Below are 21838 nucleotides of genomic sequence, written 5' to 3' on the forward strand. Positions count from 1 at the left end.
CTCCAGAGGGTGGTGCGGTTTGCCCAACGCATAACCGGGGGTACACTGCCTGCCCTCCGGGACACCTACAGCACCCGATGTCACAGGAAGGCCAAAAACATCATCAAGGACATCAACCACCCGAGCCACGGCCTGTTCACCCCGCTATCATCCAGAAAGCGAGGTCAGTACAGGTGCATCAAAGCTGGGACCGAGAGACTGAAAAACTGCTTCTATCTCAAGGCCATCAGACTGTTAAATAGCCATCACTAGCCGGCTACCACCCGGTTACTCAACCCTGCACCTTAGAGGCTGCTGCCCTATGTACATAGACATGGAATCACTGGCCACTATAATAATGGCACACTGGTCACTTACATAATGTTTACATACTGCTTTACTCATCTCATATTTATATACTGTATTCTATTCTACTGTATTTTAGTCAATGCCCTCTGACATTGCTCGTCCTAATATTTATATATTTCTTAAGTCCATTCTTTTACTTTTAGATTTGTGTGTATTGTTAATATAATATAATATGCCATTTAGCAGACACTTTTATCCAAAGCGACTTACAGTCTTGCGTGCATATTTTTTTATTTTTTTTGTGTATGGATGGTCCCAGGGATTGAACCCACTACCTTAGCGTTACAAGCGCCGTGCTCTACCAGCTGAGCTACAGATTTGTGATTTGATACTACTGCACTGCTGGAGCATTTCGCTACACCCGCAATAACATCTGCTAAATATGTGTATGTGACCAATAACATTTTAATTTATATGCTATATACAGCCTAATATGATATACGTGACTCGTTTCAGGAAACTAGGCGTATGTCGTGGATCACTACTTCACAGGAGAGTCATTTGAATGTAAACTTCTTTTTTTTTTTTTATCAAAATGCGTTTTATTTGGACAGAAATGCCTTCTGGAACATGTGAACTTTCAGGTGCCTTAATAACAAACTTGTAAGTCATCTGTAAATACGAATAAAATTGTTAAATTACGAGCCTAGTTGGTTTAGCCACAGAAAAAGACAGCAACCTTCTAATTAGCCATGGCTGAGATAATGAGTGGGCTGGACATGCCGAGAGAGGAGTTCGGATTGGTCTGCCATATAGCACGCTTCTGTCTGTCTGAGCTGGTCAGTATGTTAAAGGTAATCCTGTCTAACACTGCTTTTTTTTTTTATGTATCGTGTAGTAGAGCTGCATAAGTGTTGCTCTCCACTTTCTGTAGGACCGAGTTTTGAAATCAGTGGAATTAGAGTATGATAGCTAAGGAGATGGAGAAAACACCTGTCTCCAGATTACATCTTCATACTTAGGGCAACCATGGCATCCGTGACAGGGAGAAGCGTCCCTCCATACATACGGGTAAGATAGTCTAGCTAGCTACATTTTCAGATATTACAAGTTTCAAATTTTTTACAGAAAGTGGTTTCATTTCAAGTTAAAGTGTACTGTTAGCTAGCTAGCTAAGTGACAGGATGGCGTATTGAACACACAGCGGTGCGAATCACATCAAGATCAAAACGTAATATTAAATATCAGTAAGTTAGAATACATATTAGCACTTCATATACTCGTGGGTAATAACATTCAATCTGGATAATAACACAAAACAAATCATAAGGCTAGAGAAATGTATCGACAAATATTACAACAACACGCAACACTCAAACATGACGGAGGATAAACGAGGAGAATCAATCTCCAAGAGAGAACGCGACTCCTCGACGGAAACAGATGATTTATGCTTTTCACCACTGGGACTGGTAAGTGTGGAAAGCGATCTGTTGAAGTCGATAAATGACAAACTGGGCATACTAGAGTTGGTCAGTAAGGATGTAAAGGAGTTGAAGGCGAGTCTTGAAATGAGTGACGGAAAAGCTGCGATAATGGAGAAAGATACAAAAAAGTTAAAAGGGACAGTCACTAAGATAGAAACGGACGTTAAGGAACTTAAAAAGGAGAACAACTTTCTGAGAGAACCCTTACTAGACATACAGACTAGATCAATGAGAGAAAATCTAGTACTTACGGGTTTCCAAGAAAAAGAATGAGAGGTTACCGAAAACATTGTGAAGGACTTCTTTCTTACAGCGCTTCAAATCCCACTCTATGCTGTCGATAAAATCCAACTCGAACATGTACACCGTTTCGGACAAAGAGGACAGAGATATGAGCATCCAATCGTTGCCAAATTTGCTTTCTTTAATGATAAAGTAATGGTTTTAAAGCCTAGGTAAAAGACTTGCTGGCACGAAAATAGGCAAAAATGATCAGTTCCCGAGGGAGATTGCAGAACGGCGCAAAGTTCTGTACCCAATCTTCAAGGAAAATAAATTAAAAGGGAAGCGTGTTGCTCTCGTAGTCGATAAACTGTATATTGACAACCAAATGTTCCGCGACACAAAGACCACTATATATACAGTCTGATATTATATATACAGTCTGATATGATATATACAGTCTGATATGATATATACAGTCTGATATGATATATCCAGTCTGATATTATATATACAGTCTGATATTATATATACAGTCTGATATTATATATACAGTCTGATATGATATACAGTGGGGGAAAAAAGTATTTAGTCAGCCACCAATTGTGCAAGTTCTCCCACTTAAAAAGATGAGAGAGGCCTGTAATTTTCATCATAGGTACACGTCAACTATGACAGACAAAATGAGAAAAAAAAATCCAGAAAATCACATTGTAGGAGTTTTAATGAATTTATTTGCAAATTATGGTGGAAAATAAGTATTTGGTCACCTACAAACAAGCAAGATTTCTGGCTCTCACAGACCTGTAACTTCTTCTTTAAGAGGCTCCTCTGTCCTCCACTCATTACCTGTATTAATGGCACCTGTTTGAACTTGTTATCAGTATAAAAGACACCTGTCCACAACCTCAAACAGTCACACTCCAAACTCCACTATGGCCAAGACCAAAGAGCTGTCAAAGGACACCTGAAACAAAATTGTAGACCTGCACCAGGCTGGGAAGACTGAATCTGCAATAGGTAAGCAGCTTGGTTTGAAGAAATCAACTGTGGGAGCAATTATTAGGAAATGGAAGACATACAAGACCACTGATAATCTCCCTCGATCTGGGGCTCCACACAAGATCTCACCCCGTGGGGTCAAAATGATCACAAGAACGGTGAGCAAAAATCCCAGAACCACACGGGGGGACCTAGTGAATGACCTGCAGAGAGCTGGGACCAAAGTAACAAAGCCTACCATCAGTAACACACTACGCCGCCAGGGACTAAAATCCTGCAGTGCCAGACGTGTCCCCCTGCTTAAACCAGTACATGTCCAGGCCTGTCTGAAGTTTGCTAGAGTGCATTTGGATGATCCAGAAGAGGATTGGGAGAATGTCATATGGTCAGATGAAACCAAAATAGAACTTTTTGGTAAAAACTCAACTCGTCGTGTTTGGAGGACAAAGAATGCTGAGTTGCATCCAAAAGAACACCATACCTACTGTGAAGCATGGGGGTGGAAACATCATGCTTTGGGGCTGTTTTTCTGCAAAGGGACCAGGACGACTGATCTGTGTAAAGGAAAGAATGAATGGGGCCATGTATCGTGAGATTTTGAGTGAAAACCTCCTTCCATCAGCAAGGGCATTGAAGATGAAACGTGGCTGGGTCTTTCAGCATGACAATGATCCCAAACACACCGCCCGGGCAACAAAGGAGTGGCTTCGTAAGAAGCATTTCAAGGTCCTGGAGTGGCCTAGCCAGTCTCCAGATCTCAACCCCATAGAAAATCTTTGGAGGGAGTTGAAAGTCCGTGTTGCCCAGCGACAGCCCCAAAACATCACTGCTCTAGAGGAGATCTGCATGGAGGAATGGGCCAAAATACCAGCAACAGTGTGTGAAAACCTTGTGAAGACTTACAGAAAACGTTTGACCTGTGTCATTGCCAACAAAGGGTATATAACAAAGTATTGAGAAACTTTTGTTATTGACCAAATACTTATTTTCCACCATAATTTGCAAATTAATTAATTAAAAATCCTACAATGTGATTTTCTGGATTTTTTTTTCTCATTTTGTCTGTCATAGTTGACGTGTACCTATGATGAAAATTACAGGCTTCTCTCATCTTTTTAAGTGGGAGAACATGCACAATTGGTGGCTGACTAAATACTTTTTTTCCCCACTGTATACAGTCGGATATTATATATACAGTCTGATATGATATATACAGTCTGATATTATATATACAGTCTGATATTATATATACAGTCTGATATGATATATACAGTCGGATATTATATATACAGTCGGATATGATATATACAGTCTGATATTATATATACAGTCTGATATGATATATCCAGTCTGATATTATATATACAGTCTGATATGATATATCCAGTCTGATATGATATATACAGTCGGATATTATATATACAGTCTGATATTATATATACAGTCTGATATGATATATCCAGTCTGATATGATATATCCAGTCTGATATTATATATACAGTCTGATATTATATATACAGTCGGATATTATATATACAGTCGGATATTATATATACAGTCTGATAATATATATAATGGTGTCTCCACCACCATTTCTCGCATAATTAATTTTACTGACGCAAAAAGATCCCACCATGTCGAACAAAACAAATGATCTGTCGGCATTTATAAAATTGTACCGAAACTTCCTGTTTGCATTTTTTTCTATGAATGTGAAATATAAATGACATATTTCTGTTGATATCGAAGAATATGATAATTACCTCACAGATCTTTGAACTGTCTTACTTTATCAATATAAAAAATGTGAAAGACCTGTTAATGTTTTTGTTGTCATTTGATCATTTGCAAAGAAAAGATAAAGCATTTGAAGCTTCAAAATAATGTCTTAAAACAGTTATTTTTATACTCATGATTTATTATCCTGGACAAATGTATTAATTAGTATTTTTCACCAAACTATATTTTCTCGTGTCCTTTGTTTGAGCATAACACTGTAAATGTGACCTTTTGGAGTTAACCAACCATATAAGAGCAGGGAATACACAGTGTTTGGGAACTCCAGAAGAAGGGATCTAATTCTGCACTCAACAGGACTCGAAACACCATCACAGTGTTTTCAATCTTTTCTGGTTAGTGCTCCCAGTCCCTGGCAAGGTGTTGCGCAACTCTTGATTAAGTGGTGTTACGACACACCATTTCATGTCTCATAACCCCTTTACACCCATATGTTTCAAAACTCCAGCAAAGTCTCAGTTGCCACTAGTTTTATTGTTACAAAACACTTAATTTTACCGGTGTAGTTACCTAAGTGAAGGACACACACACACTTACACACACACACACACACACACACTTACACACACACACACAACCCTGCCGTGTATGATTAGTGTAATATCCATCTTACTGAGATTGCCTTGGCATTACAGAGAAACGATTGTTTAATAATTTGGTAGGTAATTGATTAGCCGCTGGCCGTGGCGATATGGCCTGTCACGGAAGCCATATTACACATTCAACTCAGCCAATCAACAGACATATTCCTCATGCATAACCAATCAGACAGTGTCAGACCTGACTTAAGATACCAATCAGTTGTATTAATAATAATAATATATGATATTTAGCAGACACTTTTATCCAAAGAGACTTACAGTCATGCATGCATACATTTTACGTATTACACATTCACAACCAATCAGCAGTCATATTACACATTCACAACCAATCAGCAGTCACATTAGACATTCACAGCCAATCAGCTGCCATATTGCAAATTCACATCAGCCAATCAGAGAGCAAAATCAACAAGGACAAGAGATGAGATGACAAGAATCTGACGAGCCCTCTAGGTGACGGCTGTGACATAAAAGTACCTAATTTTACCGTCTTTGACAGACCGAAAATTATTTGAATCAAAGAGGAACTGGAGGGATACGAGAGGGTCACACAATGTCAGACCTGGATGCCTGACACATCACAAGTACCCATCATGAAATGCTGCATGTTAATTGACTGTTCTGTGGAATGATAAGTCGTCAGACTTTGCGACCAAAACATTGTCTCGTTTGGATCGTAACATTGTCTTTCTTGATACTTGATACACATTAAAGATATGTGTTTTGGGGGCATTACCATATTCAATTATTCTAGGCGTTTTCTATTTAGTGACTGACTCTCTCTCTCAATTCAATTGAATTCAAACAGCTTTATTGGCATGGGAAACATATGTTTACATTGTCAAAGCAAGTGAAGTAGACAATAAACAATACAAAATGAACGGTAAGCATTACACTACATTACAATACATTCCAAAGGAATAGAGACATTTCAAATGTCATAGTATGTCTATATACAGTGTTATAACGGTGTGCAAATAGTTAACCTCTACGGGATCGGTTTCCCGTATACGGGACGGTTGAGCTAACGTGCGCTAATGTGATTAGCATGGCTGTTGTAAGTAACAGCAAACTTTCCAGGACATAGACATGTCTTATATGGGCAGAAAGCTTAAATTCTTGTTAATCTAACTGCACTGTCCAATTTACAGTAGCTATTACAGTGAAAAAAGACCATGCTATTGTTTGAGGAGAGTGCAGAACAACAAAAAAACTTACCACGGCAAATAGTGTGATACATTCACCTCTGAAGGTAAATAATGTACTTACATTCAGTAATCTTGCTCTGATTTGTCATCCTAAGGGTCCCAGAGATAAAACGTAGCATAGTTTTGTTTGATAAAATTCATTTTTATATTCAAATATAGGAACTGGGTTCTACAGTTTGAACCCCTGCTGTCTCTGGCTCCACACCCCGCCTGGCCATCTAGATGTGTGAAAGTTAGTGTATAACTATGGGTATGTCATTTTAGGCGAAAATTGAAAAAAAGGGTCTGATCCTTAAGAGGTTAAAGTACAAAAGGGAAAATAAATAAACATAATTATGGGTTGTATCTACAATGGTGTTTGTTTTTCACTGGTTGCCTTTTTCTGTCACGCCCTGGCTCTGGGGACTCTAGTATGTTGAGCCAGGGTGTGAGTTTTCATGTGTTTCTGTTCTAGTCAGTTGTATTTCTATGTTGGCCAGTGTGGTTCTCAATCAGAGGCAACGTGTATCAGCTGTTGCTTGTTGTCTCTGATTGAGAACCATACTTTAGCAGCCAGTTTTCCCACAGTGTTTGTGGGATCTTGTTCCATGTTGGTTTGTGTTAGACCGAGGACGTCACGTTTTCGTTTGTTGTTTTGTTCGTGCATTCATTAAATAAATAAAATATGTTTGCATTCCACGCTGCGCCCTGGTCCTCCTCCTTCGACGATCGTGACAGAAGATCCCACCAAAACTGGACCAAGCAGCGTGTCCAGGAGCCATCGCCAGGGGAATCGCTAGCGGATCTCCGTGGCAACCTCGACTGGGTCAAGCCTAGTGAAGAGCAGAGAGGGTGGACTTGGGAGCAGTGGAGGAAGAGTCTCGACTGGGTCAAGCCAAATAAAGAGCAGAGTGGTTGGACTTTGGAGCAGTGGAGGAAGAGTCTGGCGAGAGATAGGGAGGCTTGGTCCACGGGGAGGAGAGACACCCAGAAATTTTTTAGGGGGGGGCTCACGCCGTGGACGACGGGGAAGCAGGAGCCCGCGATGGAGCGGTCCAGCGGGTTTGCAGAGGAGGCCGCCAGGTTAAGGGGGCCACTGGTCACAGAGGAGAGGGAAAGTGTAGAGGCACGGCGACAGGTACTGGGGTGTGTTACCAGTCCGGTCCGGCCCGTTCCTGATCCCTGCGTAGGGCCAGTGGTGTGTGTCCCCAGTACGGTCCGGCCTGTTCCCGTTCCTCGCATCGAGCCTGTGGTGCGTGTCGTCAGCCCGGCCCGGCCTGTTCCTGCTCCCCGCACCGAGCCTATGGTGCGCGTCGCCAGCCCGGCCCGGCCTGTTCCTGCTCCCCGCACCAAGCCTATGGTGCGCGTCGCCAGCCCGGCCCGGCCTGTTCCTGCTCCCCGCACCAAGCCTATGGTGCGCGTCGCCAACCCGGCCCGGCCTGTTCCTGCTCCCCGCACCAAGTCAGTGGTGCGCGTCGCCAGCCCGGCCCAGTCCATTCCTGCTCTCTGCACCAAGTCAGTGGTGCGCTTCGTCAGCCCGGTCCGGCCCGCTCCTGCTCCCCGCACCAAGCCTATGGTGCACGTCGCCAGCCCGGCTCGCCCTGTTCCTGCTCCCCACACCAAGCCAGTGGTGTGCGTCGTCAGTCCGGCACAGCCCGTGCCTGTTCCACCGGTGCCTGGTCCGGTACCGGTCAGCTGCTCCACGCCGGAGCTAGAGCAATCCGCTCCACCAGTGTTCAGTCCAGCTCCGGCCAGCAGGGCCAGACCGGACCAGGGGTACTTTGGGGGGTTAGAGAGGGAGTGGGGATCATGCCCGGAGCCGGATCCGCCGCCAAGGCGGAGTGCCCACCCGGTCCCTCCCCTATGGTGTTTGGTTGGCGCGGTCGGAGTCCGCGCCTTTGGGGGGGGGGTACTGTCACGCCCTGGCTCTGGGGACTCTAGTATGTTGAGCCAGGGTGTGAGTTTTCATGTGTTCTAGTCAGTTGTATTTCTATGTTGGCCAGTGTGGTTCTCAATCAGAGGCAACGTGTATCAGCTGTTGCTTGTTGTCTCTGATTGAGAACCATACTTTAGCAGCCAGTTTTCCCACAGTGTTTGTGGGATCTTGTTCCGTGTTGGTTTGTGTTAGACCGAGGACGTCACGTTTTCGTTTGTTGTTTTGTTCGTGCATTCATTAAATAAATAAAATATGTTTGCATTCCACGCTGCGCCTTGGTCCTCCTCCTTCGACGATCGTGACATTTTCTTGCGGCAACAGGTCACACATATTGCTGCTGTGATGGCACACTGTGGTATTTCACCCAATAGATATGGGAGTTTATCAAAATTGGATTCGTTTTCGAATTCTTTGTGGGTCTGTGTAATCTGAGGGAAATATGTGTCTCTAATATGGTCATACATCAGTTTCCACCTCATTTTGTGGGCAGTGTGCACATAGCCTTTCTTCTCTTGAGAGCCAGGTCTGCCTATGGTGGCCTTTCTCAATAGCAAGGCTATGCTCACTGAGTCCTTTATTTTGGGTCAGTCACAGTGGTCAGGTATTCTGCCACTGTGTACTCTCTGTTTAGGGCCAAATAGTATTCCAGTTTACTCTGTTGTTTGGTTAATTCTTTCCAATGTGTCAATATTTTATTTTGTTTTCTCATGATTTGGTTGGTTCTAATTGTGTTGCTGTTGCTGTCCTGGGGCTCTGTGGGGTCTGTTTGTGTTTGTGAACAGAACCCCAGGACCAGCTTACTTAGGGGACTCTTCTCCAAGTTCATCTCTCTGTAGGTGATGGCTTTGTTATGGAAGGTTTGGGAATCGCTTCCTTTTAGGTGGTTGTAGAATTTGATGCCTTTTTTTTCTGAATTTTGATAATTAGCTGGTATCTGCCTAATTCTCTCTCACTCTCTCTCCCTCACCAACTTGTGCTGAAAGATTGGCCAACTTGAGCAGTGGTGTAAAGTACTTAAGTAAAAATACTTTAAAGTACTACTTAAGTATTTTTGGGGGTATCTGTACTTTACTATTTATATTTTTGAAAAATTATACTTTTACTTCACTACATTCCTAAAGAAAATAATGTACTATTTACTCCATCCATTTTCCCTGACACCCAAAAGTACTTGTTACATTTTCCAATTCACGCACCTATCAAGAGAACATCCCTGTTCATCCCTACTGCCTCTGATCTGGTGGACTCACTAAACACAGATGCTTTGTTTGTAAATTATGTGAGTGTTGGATTGCGCCCCTGGCTATCCGTAAATTTAAAATGATTCATATTTTTACTTTTACTTTTGATACTTAAGTATATTTATAACCAAAGACTTTTATATTTTTACTCAAGTAGTATTTTACTTGGTGACTTTCACTTTTACTTGAGTCATTTTCTATTAAAGGTATCTTTACTTTTACTCAAGTATGACAATTGGGTACTTTTTCCACCACCTGACTGTACATGTAATTCAAGATGACACATTACCAACAAGGGAATGAGGAAGTGTTTGTTTACTAGTGTTGCTCTATATGCAGGAGGGTTTGTGATAGCTGAATGAGAACGTGTGGGAGTTGTGAGTGTTTGTGTGAAGCATGGAGAATGCATGTGAGGTTTACTTATAATAATAATAATAATATGCCATTTAGCAGACGCTTTTATCCAAAGCGACTTACAATCATGCGTGCATACATTTTTGTGTACTTCTACTGTTTACTAGCGTGTGATGTGAAATTTGCAGAGTGCAGAGAACATTTGGAGAGGAGAGCATTGAGGAGAGCATTTTGTACTCAAATCTATTTCTGAGTGGAGGCTACACTGATAGTATCAGCCCTCCAAATCAATATTGGGGCGGCAGGTAGCTTGGTGGTTAAGAGCGTTGTGCCAGTAACTGAAAGGTCGCTGGTTCTAATCCCAGAGCCGACTAGGTGAAAAATCTGTCGATGTGCCCTTGAGCAAGGCACTTAACCCTAATTGCTCCTGTAAGTCGCTCTGGATAAGAGCGTCTGCTAAAAAATAAATACATAAATAAATAAACAAGTATACTACTCATTGCTTCCTGGGAAAACCTGAGTACGTTGTCCTCTTACAACTAATATACAAGGAAGAGACAGCAACCCAACACTCAAAGTGTTACTTTACCCCTACCTACATGTACAAATTACCTCGACTAACCTGTAACCCCGCACATTGACTCGGTACCGGCACCCCCTGCATATAGCCTCGTTATTGTTATTTTATTGTGTTACTTTTTATTAGATTTTTTTACTTTAATTTAGTAAATATTTTCTTAACTCTATTTCTTGAACTGCATTGATGGTTAAGGGCTTGTAAGTAAGCATTTCACGGTAAGGTCTACTACACCTGTTGTATTCGGCGCATGTGACAAATAATAATTTCATTTTATTTATATGTCACCAATAACCGAAGGCCATTGAAATGCAACAGACCGTCCCTCTCGATGCCAAACCCAAATGATCTGAGAGATTACAACTGGCACAGAACGATTGGTTCGTCATTTACTGCTAAATGAGAAATGGGGGGTGGGGGGGGGATATATCCCTGAATGATTTCCCTGGGATGGTCTCGCTGCCTGTAATGGAATGAAATGTGAGCGGTGGAGCGAGGAACACTTTAGACTCTCTGAAGACGTCAGGTCCATTCACAACCCTTTTAGATTTAGACAGAATGGATAACTGTACCGTTTCTTCCCCTTTCCAAACCAGTTCTGATCAAACACTGCACCAGAGAACAGAGAAAAGCTACTTTTTTAATGAATCTGTTTCAAAATTGATTTATGTGGTTGCGTTCCAATACAGGAAGTGTCCCAAATGGCACCCTATTCCCTGCACTCCTTTTGACCAGAGCCCTATAGCTCATTATAGGGACAATATTTGGGACACTTCCTGTATTGATCTCAGAATTGCTCTGGTGAATTGATTGGAGTGTGTCTGTGTTTTTTTGGAAATTGCCAGAAGCAAGAGATTGGAGTTGGAGCAGGGCCATTTCCATGAAAAAAATCACTGGATTCACAGAACATAAAAAAAACATTTCCATCTAAGAAATGGAAATCTGAAAGCTGCCTATAAATGCAAATGTAATGCATTGGAAATGGTGTGGCAGACAAATAAACTGCATGACCAAATGTACGTGGACACGTTAACGTTACAACCGCAGAACTGTTTGTAATGACTTGTCAAACACACCCTGGTAATGGCTGAAATGGAATACGTTGTCTTTCTGTTGCATCAGGGATTTAACACATCATCTGGATCTTACATCACAAGATACTGGATACTTACATCAATTTTTTTTTGGAATTGGAAAAAGTTATAATTTGATACAGTTGAAATGTTTACAAATTAGATGCACTGAAATGAAAGCAATATAAGAAAATTAACACTCAGATTATAGTGATATTATGACTCATCTCGCGAACAATGTAAAGAACACTACATGACCAAAAGTATGTGGACACCTGCTCGTTGAAAATCTCATTCTAAAACCATGGGCATTAATATGGAGTTGGTCCCCCCTTTGCTGCTACAACAGCCTCCAAGCCTCCAAGCCTTTCCACTAGATGTGGGAACATTGCTGTGGGGACGTGCTTCCATTCAGCCACAAGAGCATTAGTGATGTCGGGCACTGATGTTGGACCTGGCTCGCAGTCGGCGTTCCAATTAATCCCAAAGGTGTTCGATGGGGTTGAGGTCAGGGCTCTGTGCAGGCCAGTCAAGTTCTTTCACACCGATCTCGACAAACCATTTCTGTATGGACCTCGCTTGGTGCAAGGGGGCATTGTAATTCTGAAACAGGAAAGGGCCTTCCCCCAAACTGTTGCCACAAAGTTGGAAGCACAGAATCGTCTACAATGTCATTGTATGCTGTAGCATTTCCCTTCACTGGAACTAAAGGGCCTAACCCGAACCATGAAAAACAGCCCCAGACCCTTATTCCTCTGAGTCTCAGTCTCACACATCTAAAAGCATCTCAACATTTTGTGCTATTTCGTTTTAGCGCCTCTCTCTCTCTCTCTCTCTCTCTCTCTCTCTCTCTCTCTCTCTCTCTCTCTCTCTCTCTCTCTCTCTCTCTCTCTCTCTCTCTCTCTCTCTCTCTCTCTCTCTCTCTCTCTCTCTCTCTCTCTCTCTCTCTCTCTCTCTCTCTCTCTCTCTCTCTCTCTCTCTCTCTCTCTCTCTCTCTCTAATTGTATTTGTCACATAGACTGTGAAATGCTTACTTACAGGCCCTTCCCAACAATATATATATATATTTAATTAATAGAATAATGAAAAATGATAACACAATCAATAAATACACAATGAGTAACGATAACCTGGCTATATACACGGGGTACCAGTACCGCGTCAATGTGCAGGGGTATGAGGTAATTGAGGTCAATATGTACATTTAGGTAGGGACTAGGCAACAGGATAGATAATAAACAGTTATAGCAGCGTAGCTGATTAGTCAAAAGAGTTAGTGCAAAAAAGGTAAATGCAGATAGTCCGGGTAGCTATTAGTTAACTAACTATTTATTAGTCTTATGGCTTGGGGGCTAGAAGAGGTTCAGGGTCCTTTTGGTTCCAAACTTGGTGCATCAGTACCGCTTGCCATCCGGTAGCAGAGAGAACAGTCTATGACATGGGTGGCTGGAGTCTGACAATTTGTAGGGCCTGGTACAGATGTCCTGGATGGCAGGGAGCTCGGGCCCCAGGATGTACTGGGTAATAAACACTACCCTCTGTAGCGCCTTCCGGTTGGAGGCTAAGCAGTTGCCATACCAAGCGGTGATACAGCCAGTCAAGATGCTCTCAATGGTGCAGCTGTACAACTCTTTGAAGATCCGAGGGCCGAATATTTCCTGCCTCCTGAGGGGGAGACGTTGTCATGTCCTCTTTCTTTTTACCATAATTTAACTACTCTTCACGAATGTGTGGGTGTATGTGGACAATGATAATTCCTTAGTGAACTTGAAGATCTCGACTTGCTCTACTACAGCCCCGTCAATGTGGGTGGGGGCCGGCTCGGCCATCCATTTCCTGTAGTCCACGATCAGCTGCTTTGTCTTGCTGACGTTGAAGGAGAAGTTGTTGTCCTTGCACCACACTGCCAGGTCTCTGACCTCCTCCCTGTAGGCTGTCTCATCGTCGTCGGTGATCAGGCCTACCACCGTTGTGTCGTCTGCAAACTTAATGATGGTGTTGGAGTCGTGCACGGCCACGTAGTCATGGATAAACAGGAAGTACAGGAGGGGACTAAGCACGCACCTCTGAGGGGACCTGGTGTTGAGGATCATCGTGGCGGATGTGTTGTTGCCTACTCTCACCACCTGGGGGCGGCCCGACAAGAAGTCCAGGATCCAGTTGCAGAGGGTGGTGTTTTATCCCAGGGTCCTTAGCTTAGTGATGAGCTTGGAGGGCACTATGGTGTTAAATGCTGAGCTATAGTCAAACAACATCATTCTCACATAGGTGTTCCTTTTGTACAGGTGGGAAAGGGCAGTGCGGAGTGCAATAGAGATCGCATCATCTGTGGATCTGTTGGGGCAGTATGCAAATTGGGGTGGGTCTAGGGTTTCTGGGATGATAGTGTCCAAAGGGACTGCTTGAAACATGGGTCGGGAGAGGTTTAAAGTGTCAGTGAAGACACTTGCCAGCTGGTCAGCGCATGCTCTGAGTACATGTCCTGGTAATCCGTCTGGCCCTGCGGTCTTGTGAATGTTAACCTGTTTAAAGGTCTTACTCACATCGGCTATGGAGAGCGTGCTCAGAGAGTTGTCCGGAACAGCTGGTGCTCTCATGCATGGTTCAGTGTTGCTTGCCTCGAAGCAAGCATAGAAGGTATATACAGTGGGGAAAAAAAGTATTTAGTCAGCCACCAATTGTGCAAGTTCTCCCACTTAAAAAGATGAGAGAGGCCTGTAATTTTCATCATAGGTACACGTCAACTATGACAGACAAAATGAGAAAAAAAAATCCAGAAAATCACATTGTAGGATTTTTAATGAATTTATTTGCAAATTATGGTGGAAAATAAGTATTTGGTCAATAACAAAAGTTTCTCAATACTTTGTTATATACCCTTTGTTGGCAATGACACAGGTCAAACGTTTTGGTTGCTGGTATTTTGGCCCATTCCTCCATGCAGATCTCCTCTAGAGCAGTGATGTTTTGGGGCTGTCGCTGGGCAACACGGACTTTCAACTCCCTCCAAAGATTTTCTATGGGGTTGAGATCTGGAGACTGGCTAGGCCACTCCAGGACCTTGAAATTCTTCTTACGAAGCCACTCCTTCGTTGCCCGGGCGGTGTGTTTGGGATCATTGTCATGCTGAAAGACCCAGCCACGTTTCATCTTCAATGCCCTTGCTGATGGAAGGAGGTTTTCACTCAAATCTCACGATACATGGCCCCATTCATTCTTTCCTTTACACGGATCAGTCGTCCTGGTCCCTTTGCAGAAAAACAGCCCCAAAGCATGATGTTTCCACCCCCATGCTTCACAGTAGGTATGGTGTTCTTTGGATGCAACTCAGCATTCTTTGTCCTCCAAACACGACGAGTTGAGTTTTTACCAAAAAGTTACATTTTGGTTTCATCTAACCATATGACATTCTCCCAATCCTCTTCTGGATCATCCAAATGCACTCTAGCAAACTTCAGACGGGCCTGGACATGTACTGGCTTAAGCAGGGGGACACGTCTGGCACTGCAGGATTTGAGTCCCTGGCGGCGTAGTGTGTTACTGATGGTAGGCTTTGTTACTTTGGTCCCAGCTCTCTGCAGGTCATTCACTAGGTCCCCCCGTGTGGTTCTGGGATTTTTGCTCACCGTTCTTGTGATCATTTTGACCCCACGGGGTGAGATCTTGCGTGGAGCCCCAGATCGAGGGAGATTATCAGTGGTCTTGTATGTCTTCCATTTCCTAATAATTGCTCCCACAGTTGATTTCTTCAAACCAAGCTGCTTACCTATTGCAGATTCAGTCTTCCCAGCCTGGTGCAGGTCTACAATTTTGTTTCTGGTGTCCTTTGACAGCTCTTTGGTCTTGGTCATAGTGGAGTTTGGAGTGTGACTGTTTGAGGTTGTGGACAGGTGTCTTTTATACTGATAACAAGTTCAAACAGGTGCTATTAATACAGGTAACGAGTGGAGGACAGAGGAGCCTCTTAATGAAGAAGTTACAGGTCTGTGAGAGCCAGAAATCTTGCTTGTTTGTAGGTGACCAAATACTTATTTTCCACCATAATTTGCAAATAAATTCATTAAAAATCCTACAATGTGATTTTCTGGATTTTCTTTTCTCAATTTGTCTGTCATAGTTGACTTGTACCTATGATGAAAATTACAGGCCTCTCTCATCTTTTTAAGTGGGAGAACTTGCACAATTGGTGGCTGACTAAATACTTTTTTTCCCAACTGTAGGCTTGCGTCACTGCACAGCTCGCGGCTGGGTTTCCCTTTGTAATCCATGATAGTTTGCAAGCCCTGCCACATCCGACGAGCATCAGAGCCAGTGTAGTAGTAGGAGCTTGTGTGGCCTACCACTTCGCGGCTGAGCTGTTGTTGCTCCTAGACATTTCCACTTCACAGTAACAGCACTTACATTTGACCGGGGCAGCTCTAGCAGGGCATTCATTTGACGAACTGACTTGTTAGAAAGGTGGCATCCTATGACTGTGCCAGTTAGAAAAATAATATTAATATTGATGATGTCACAAATGTATCTCTTGTACAGTTCTTTAATACAAATATAGTTATTTGTTACATTTGAATCACAAGCCCAGAAAACTGAGAAAAATATTATTCTCTCTCAAAAAACTGCAAATTAGATCCAAAACTGACCCCAGTTTTATCCATCCATTATTGTTTGTCCATCCCACTAAAATCCCTGTGAAATAGAGTAGAGGATGTCAGGACTACAAGACTGGACAATCATGGGTGACTTGAGCCGGACGTTGATCTACATAGGGCGGGTAAGAACTGAGAACATCAATGGTAATGTATGGATTGAATCTGTGACAGACATAATGACAAATTCAACAACCTACCTACAGTGCCTTCGGAAAGTATTCAGACCCCTTGACTTTTTCCATTTTTTACATTACAGCCTTATTCTAAAATGGATTAAATAAAACAATTTCCTCAGCAATCTACACACAATACCACATAATGACAAAGAAAAAGACTCAAATTGAGCTCAGGTGCATCCTGTTTCCATTGATCATCCTTGAGATGTTTCTACAACTTGATTGGAGTCCACCTGTGGTAAATTCAATAGATTGGACATGATTTGGAAAAGCACACACCTGTCTATATAGGTCCCACAGTTGACAGTGCATGTAAGAGCAAAAACCAAGACATGAGGTCGAAGGAATTGTCCGTAGAGCTCAGAGACAGGACTGTGTTGAGGCACAAATCTGGGGAAGGGTACCAAAAAAAATCTGGAGCATTGAGGGTCTCCAAGAAAACAGTGGCCTCCATCATTCTTAAATAGAAGAAGTCGCCCGGCCAAACTGAACCGATGGTCACTCTGACAGAGCTCTAGAGTTCCTCTGTGGAGATGGGAGAACTTTCCAGAAGGACAACCATCTCTGCAGCACTCCACCAATCAGGCCTTTATAGTAAATTTACCAGACAGAAGCCACTCCTCAGTAAAAGGCACATGACAACCCGCTTGGAGTTTGCCAAAAGGCACCTAAAGACTCTCAAACCACGAGAAACAAGATTCTCTGGTCTGATGAAACCAAGATTGCATTTTTTGGTGTCAGGGACTGGGAGACTAGTTAGGATCGAGGAAAAGATGAACGGAGCAAAGTACAGAGAGATCCTTGATGAAAACCTGCTCCAGAGCGATCAGGACCTCAGACCGGGGCGAAGGTTCACCTTCCAACAGGACAACGACCCTAAGCACATAGGCAGCATTCCTCCTCCTCCAAACACGGCGAGTTGAGTTGATGCCAAAGAGCTCGATTTTGGTCTCATCTGACCACAACACTTTCACAGAGTTCTCCTCTGAATCATTTCAGATGTTCATTGGCAAACTTCAGACGGGCCTGTATATGTGCTTTCTTGAGCAGGGGGACCTTGCGGGCGCTGCAGGATTTCAGTCCTTCACGGCGTAGTGTGTTACCAATTGTTTTCTTGGTGACAATGGTCCCAGCTGCCTTGAGATCATTGACAAGATCCTCCCGTGTAGTTCTGGGCTGATTCCTTACCGTTCTCATGATCATTGCAACTCCACGAGGTGAGATCTTGCATGGAGCCCCAGGCCGAGGGAGATTGATAGTTATTTTGTGTTTCTTCCATTTGCGAATAATCGCACCAACTGTTGTCACCTTCTCACCAAGCTGCTTGGCGATGGTCTTGTAGCCCATTCCAGCCTTGTGTAGGTCTACAATCTTGTCCCTGACATCCTTGGAGAGCTCTTTGGTCTTGGCCATGGTGGAGAGTTTGGAATCTGATTGATTGATTGCTTCTGTGGACAGGTGTCTTTTATACAGGTAACAAACTGAGATTAGGAGCACTCCCTTTAAGAGTGTGCTCCTAATCTCAGCCCGATACCTGTATAAAAGACACCTGGGAGCCAGAAATCTTTCTGATTGAGAGGGGATCAAATACTTATTTCCCTCATTAAAATGCAAATCAATTTATAAAATTTTTGACATGCATTTTTCTGGATTTCTTTGTTGTTATTCTGTCTCTCACTGTTCAAATAAACCTACCATTAAAATTATAGACTGATCATGTCTTTGTCAGTGGGCAAACGTACAAAATCATTAGGGGATCAAATACTTTTTTCCTTCACTGTACACAGCATAGGTAGAGAGCAGAGTGGTGAGAACCCCAGTCTAAACGTGGAGTATGGCTGCAATATCATTGGTCAAGCGCCCGGTAGCTGTAATATCATTCGTCCACTACTTGGAAGAAGATGCTGGAAAGCAGCTTGTTATAAGACACAATGTTTTGCTACACCTTCTATTATTAATGCTTTCTGAGTTAAGAGAGAGAGAGAGAGAGAGTCAGTCAGTCAGTCAGAGAGAGAGAGAGAGAGAGAGCCAGTCAGTCAGCGTGAGAGAGAGAGAGAGAGAGAGAGTGAGTGAGTGAGTGAGTGAGTGAGTGAGTGAGAGAGAGAGAGAGAGAGAGAGAGAGAGAGAGAGAGAGAGAGAGAGAGAGAGAGAGAGAGAGAGAGAGAGAGAGAGAGAGAGAGAGAGAGAGAGAGAGAGAGAGAGAGCGAGAGAGAGAGAGAGAGAGAGAGAGAGAGAGAGAGAGAGAGTCCCTCTTCCCTGGAATACTGCCCAGTGCTCTGCACTATCGCCCAACCTTAACCAATCCCACTGGTTCGCCCAGCCACTGCCAGAGCCACAGTGAGTACATCCAACAATAGTCCAGGTGCAAGGGACAAACAAATGTCTTTTAGAAGGAAGAAATACATGACCAATCAAAAGTTTGGACACACCTACTCATTCAATGGTTTTTCTTTATTTTGACTATTTTCTGCATTGTAGAATAATAGTGAAGAGATCAAAACTATGAAATAACACATATGGAATCATGTAGTAACCAAAAAAGTGTTAAACAATTTAAAATATATTTTATATTTGAAATTTTTCAAATAGCCACCCTTTGCCTTGATGACAGCTTTGCACACTCTTGGCATTCTCTCAACCAGTTTCACCTGGAATGCTTTTCCAACTGTCTTGAAGGAGTTCCCACATATGTTGAGCACTTGTTGGCTGCTTTTCCTTCACTCTGCGGTCTGACTCATCCCAAACCATCTCAATTGGGTTGAGGTCGGGGGATTGTGGAGGCCAGGTCATCTGATGCAGCACTCCATCCCTCTGCTTCTTGGTAAAATAGCCCTTACACAGCCTGGAGGTGTGTTGGGTCATTGTCCTGTTGAAAAACAAATGATAGTCCTACTGAGGCCAAACCAGATGAGATGGTGTATCACTGGTTAAGTGTGCCTTGAATTCTAAATAAATCACAGACAGTGTCACCAGCAAAGCACTCCCACACCATCACACCTCCTCCTCCATGCTTCACGATGGGAACTACACATGCAGAGATCATCCGTTCACCCACACCGCGTCTCACAAAGAGATGGCGGTTGGAACCAAAAATGTAAAATTTGGACTCCAGACCAAAGGACACATTTTCACCGGTCTAATGTCCATTGCTCATGTTTCTTGGCCCAAGCAGGTCTCTTCTTCTTATTGGTGTCCTTTAGTCCACACAGAGTCCCCTCTGAACAGTTGATGTTGAGATGTGTCTGTGACTTGAACTCTGTGAAGCATTTATTTGGGCTGCAATTTCTGAGGCTGGTAACACTAATGAACTTATCCTCTGCAGCAGAGGTATCTCTGGGTCTTCCATTCCTGTGGCGGTCCTTATGAGAGCCAGTTTCATCATAGCGCTTGATGGTTTTTGCGACAGCACTTGAAGAAACGTTCAAAGTTCTTGAATTTGTCCGTATTGACTGAGATTCAAGTCTTAAAGTAATGATAGACTGTCATTCCTCTTTGCTTTTTTGAGCTGTTCTTGCCATAATATGGACTTGGTCTTTTACCAAATAGGGCTATCTTCTGTATACCCCCCTACCTTGTCACAACACAACTGATTGGCTCAAACGCATTAAGAGGGAAAGAAATTCCACAAATTAACTTTTAAGAAGGCACACCTGTTAATTGAAATGCATTCCATGAAGCTGGTTGAGAGAATGCCAAGAGTGCGCAAAGCTGTCATCAAGGCAAAGGGTGCCTATTTGAAGAATCTCAAATATAAAATATATTTTGATTTGTTTAACACTTTTTTGGTTACTACATGATTCCATATGTGTTATTTCATAGTTTTGATGTCTTCACTATTATTCTACAATAGAAATAAAATAGAACAAATAAAGAAAAACCCTTGAATGTGTAGGTGTGTCCAAACCTTTGACTGGTAGTGTATGTGTTGCAATAAACTACAGGAGGATACACCAGTGTGCAGGTATTTCTTTATCCTTACCTTATACTCCACATACCCTACCTACTGTCTACAGTATAGCTCTGGTCTTACCTCATACTCCACTATTGTCTATCATGGTCACATTAGCTACAGTATGGATCTGGTCTTACCTCATACTCCTCTACTGTCTATCATGGTCACATTAGCTACAGTAAAGCTCTGGTCTTACCTCATACTCCTCTACTGTCTATCATGGTCACATTAGCTACAGTAAAGATCTGGTCTTACCTCATACTCCTCTACTGTCTTATCATGGTCACATTAGCTACAGTAAAGCTCTGGTCTTACCTCATACTCCTCTACTGTCTATCATGGTCACATTAGCTACAGTAAAGCTCTGGTCTTACCTCATACTCCTCTACTGTCTATCATGGTCACATTAGCTACAGTAAAGCTCTGGTCTTACCTCATACTCCTCTACTGTCTATCATGGTCAGATTAGCTACAGTAAAGCTCTGGTCTTACCTCATACTCCTCTACTGTCTATCATGGTCACATTAGCTACAGTAAAGCTCTGGTCTTACCTCATACTCCACATACTCCTCCTCCTCCACCTCGTAGGAGACAGTCTGTATCTTAACGTTTTCTCCGTCCTCCAGCAGCTTGGCCTGAGGGTCCTCTGTGCTTCCGGGGGTCTCCACCGCTACAGACGCCTCCCTCTCCCTCTCTTTCTTCTCTGTGAAGGTAGTCTCGCAGCACTCGCTCTTATAATCCTTGGCCTTGACGCCGCCGCCTCCCCCATCCTCCTTGTACAGGATGAAGTTAGGTCTGTAGAAGGCCTCGACGGCCAGATGGAGGGAGGTGGCGTCGAGGAGTTGTTGAGCTTTCATTTTGCCGTTGCTGTTATTGTGTCCCATGTGGGCCACCGCACCGCTGTTAGTGTTACCTCCTCCTCCACCTCCTCCGTTGCCGCCGGTTACGAAGTAGTTGATGATATTCTCCTGGTACTGGTTGTTAGGGAAGTCACCCCCGTAACCGTTGACGACGTGCTTGCTGTTCTTGTCCAGGAGCGGGTTCTGGAGCTCGCTCAGGCTCTCCATAGCAACGAGGGGTCAGGGGTCAGTGGGAGTGGCTTAATAGGACCTCACTGAAGGAGAGAGGGATGGGGGGAAGTAGAAGAGAGAGAGGGAGGAGGCTGGGTGACAGCTACTTATGTTGCTCAACGGGATGAGAGCTGCAGAGAGGAGAGGATATGAGAGAGAGTGGGGAGGAGAGGGAGGAGAGGAGAGTTAGTAAACTCAGTTTGATCAGTTTGTTTTTGGTCT

At 43.3% G+C, this 21838-nt stretch overlaps 1 protein-coding gene across 1 annotated transcript in view; it reads right to left on the bottom strand.

The window, feature by feature from the left end:
- syndig1l (synapse differentiation inducing 1-like) overlaps window positions 1–21613 on the bottom strand; it is a gene marked incomplete at both ends in the record, with an annotated part of 60640 nt that extends 39027 nt beyond the window's left edge. The window contains one exon of the mRNA XM_084148735.1: window positions 21098–21613. Within this exon, the coding sequence (XP_084004861.1) occupies window positions 21098–21613 (516 nt within the window). The remainder of the gene's footprint in view (window positions 1–21097) is intronic.
- Between the last annotated feature and the right edge of the window lie 225 nt (window positions 21614–21838).

The sequence above is a fragment of the Coregonus lavaretus genome, assembly GCF_964263955.1.
Source record: "Coregonus lavaretus genome assembly, chromosome: 31".
Lineage (NCBI taxonomy): Eukaryota > Metazoa > Chordata > Actinopteri > Salmoniformes > Salmonidae > Coregonus > Coregonus lavaretus.